General features: G+C 44.3%; 1 protein-coding gene across 1 annotated transcript in view; it reads left to right on the top strand.

Moving 5' to 3' along the window:
* Positions 1 to 503: 503 nt before the first annotated feature.
* LOC103210961 (zinc finger protein 571-like) overlaps positions 504 to 1,266 on the top strand; it is a 4,965-nt gene continuing 4,202 nt past the window's right edge. Inside the window, exon 1 of the mRNA XM_042783110.1 lies at positions 504 to 549. Within this exon, the coding sequence (XP_042639044.1) occupies positions 504 to 549 (46 nt within the window). The remainder of the gene's footprint in view (positions 550 to 1,266) is intronic.

Raw genomic sequence — 1,266 nt, 5'->3', positions numbered from 1 at the left:
AACATGGATGAGCTTGAGGACATTATGCTGAGTGAAATAAGTCAATCACAGGACAAATATTGTATGAGCCTATTACTGTAAAAAGACAAAGGTTTGTTTAAGGAAGGGAACTCACATTATAGGTTGCTGGCAGGGGAGAGAAGGAGGGAATAATTTTGGGCTAATTGGGCATCACACGCTGAGGTGGGTAAGGGGAGGGATGGTATGGAAAGTGTCTGTAACCACCATAATAACATTGGGGAAAGGGAGGACACAGAATTGAGCACATAAGATATAGGTGACAGAGGCTAATAACTAGTATATCCATGATACAGCATTACCATTAACACCAAACACCAGGCTACAGATAAACACATAAATATCTGAGGAGATCAGATGGGGGTCAGTGAACAGGATTATAGTCTAGACCAAGGATGATTCAGCTGAGGCTAATCTTGCACAGATATCATTGATAGAAAATACCCCCAATCCTTACGGAAACAACAGAAGAAAGACATAGCACAATGCCGCACAGCCAGCCAGCAACTGTGGAAGAAAGATTCAGCAGATGTACCAACTCAGGGCCATGGTATTGGGGGATACCAGATTCAATTGGTAAAACAAAATACATAAAAATCTTGTTCCACAGCTTACGTTGTTGAGTAGCAACTGGGGTCTTAAAAGCTTTCAAGAAGCCATCTAAGATGCAGTCTTATCGTCAGAAGCAAAGAAGAGTGCAAAAAACCAAGGGCCTTTGGAAACAATCAACCCTAGGACATGATGGACCTTGAGACCAAAAGAACTAGATGGTGCCTGGCTATCAATGCCAACCACTTGGGAAGGGATCAAAACTGGAGATCCTAGATAGAGTGAAAGGAAAAAGGTGGAACAAAATCCAAAAACACAGTAATGACCAGAATTACTGGTTGGATGGAGACTGGTGGACCTGCACTACTGTGGCCCTGGGATACACTCCGGGCCTGGAATAAAACTTACTTCCAGGGGCTGGCTCTCAGCCCAGTAGTAAATAAGACATGCACACAGAGCACTCAACCCTGGGTGATGCACCCACATACTGTGTGGAGATGCATCCCTTGGAGCAATTGACCACGGGGAACCAAAAGGGCAACATTCCCATGGAGGAAATATAGGGCACACAGGAGTGCCTAACTATGAGAGGGACACCGGTGGGGTTACTGGGAAGTGAGGGGAGCAGAGTTGGTTAGGGTTGAGGATGGTAATTGGGGAGTTAAACAAAATATATGTGAAATGTGGAATGTATAACAA

The sequence above is a fragment of the Orycteropus afer genome, unplaced genomic scaffold, assembly GCF_000298275.1.
Source record: "Orycteropus afer afer isolate SDZICR_OR568_19922 unplaced genomic scaffold, OryAfe1.0 scaffold00679, whole genome shotgun sequence".
Taxonomy (NCBI): domain Eukaryota; kingdom Metazoa; phylum Chordata; class Mammalia; order Tubulidentata; family Orycteropodidae; genus Orycteropus; species Orycteropus afer.
This window is presented reverse-complemented; position numbering and strand designations above follow the sequence as displayed.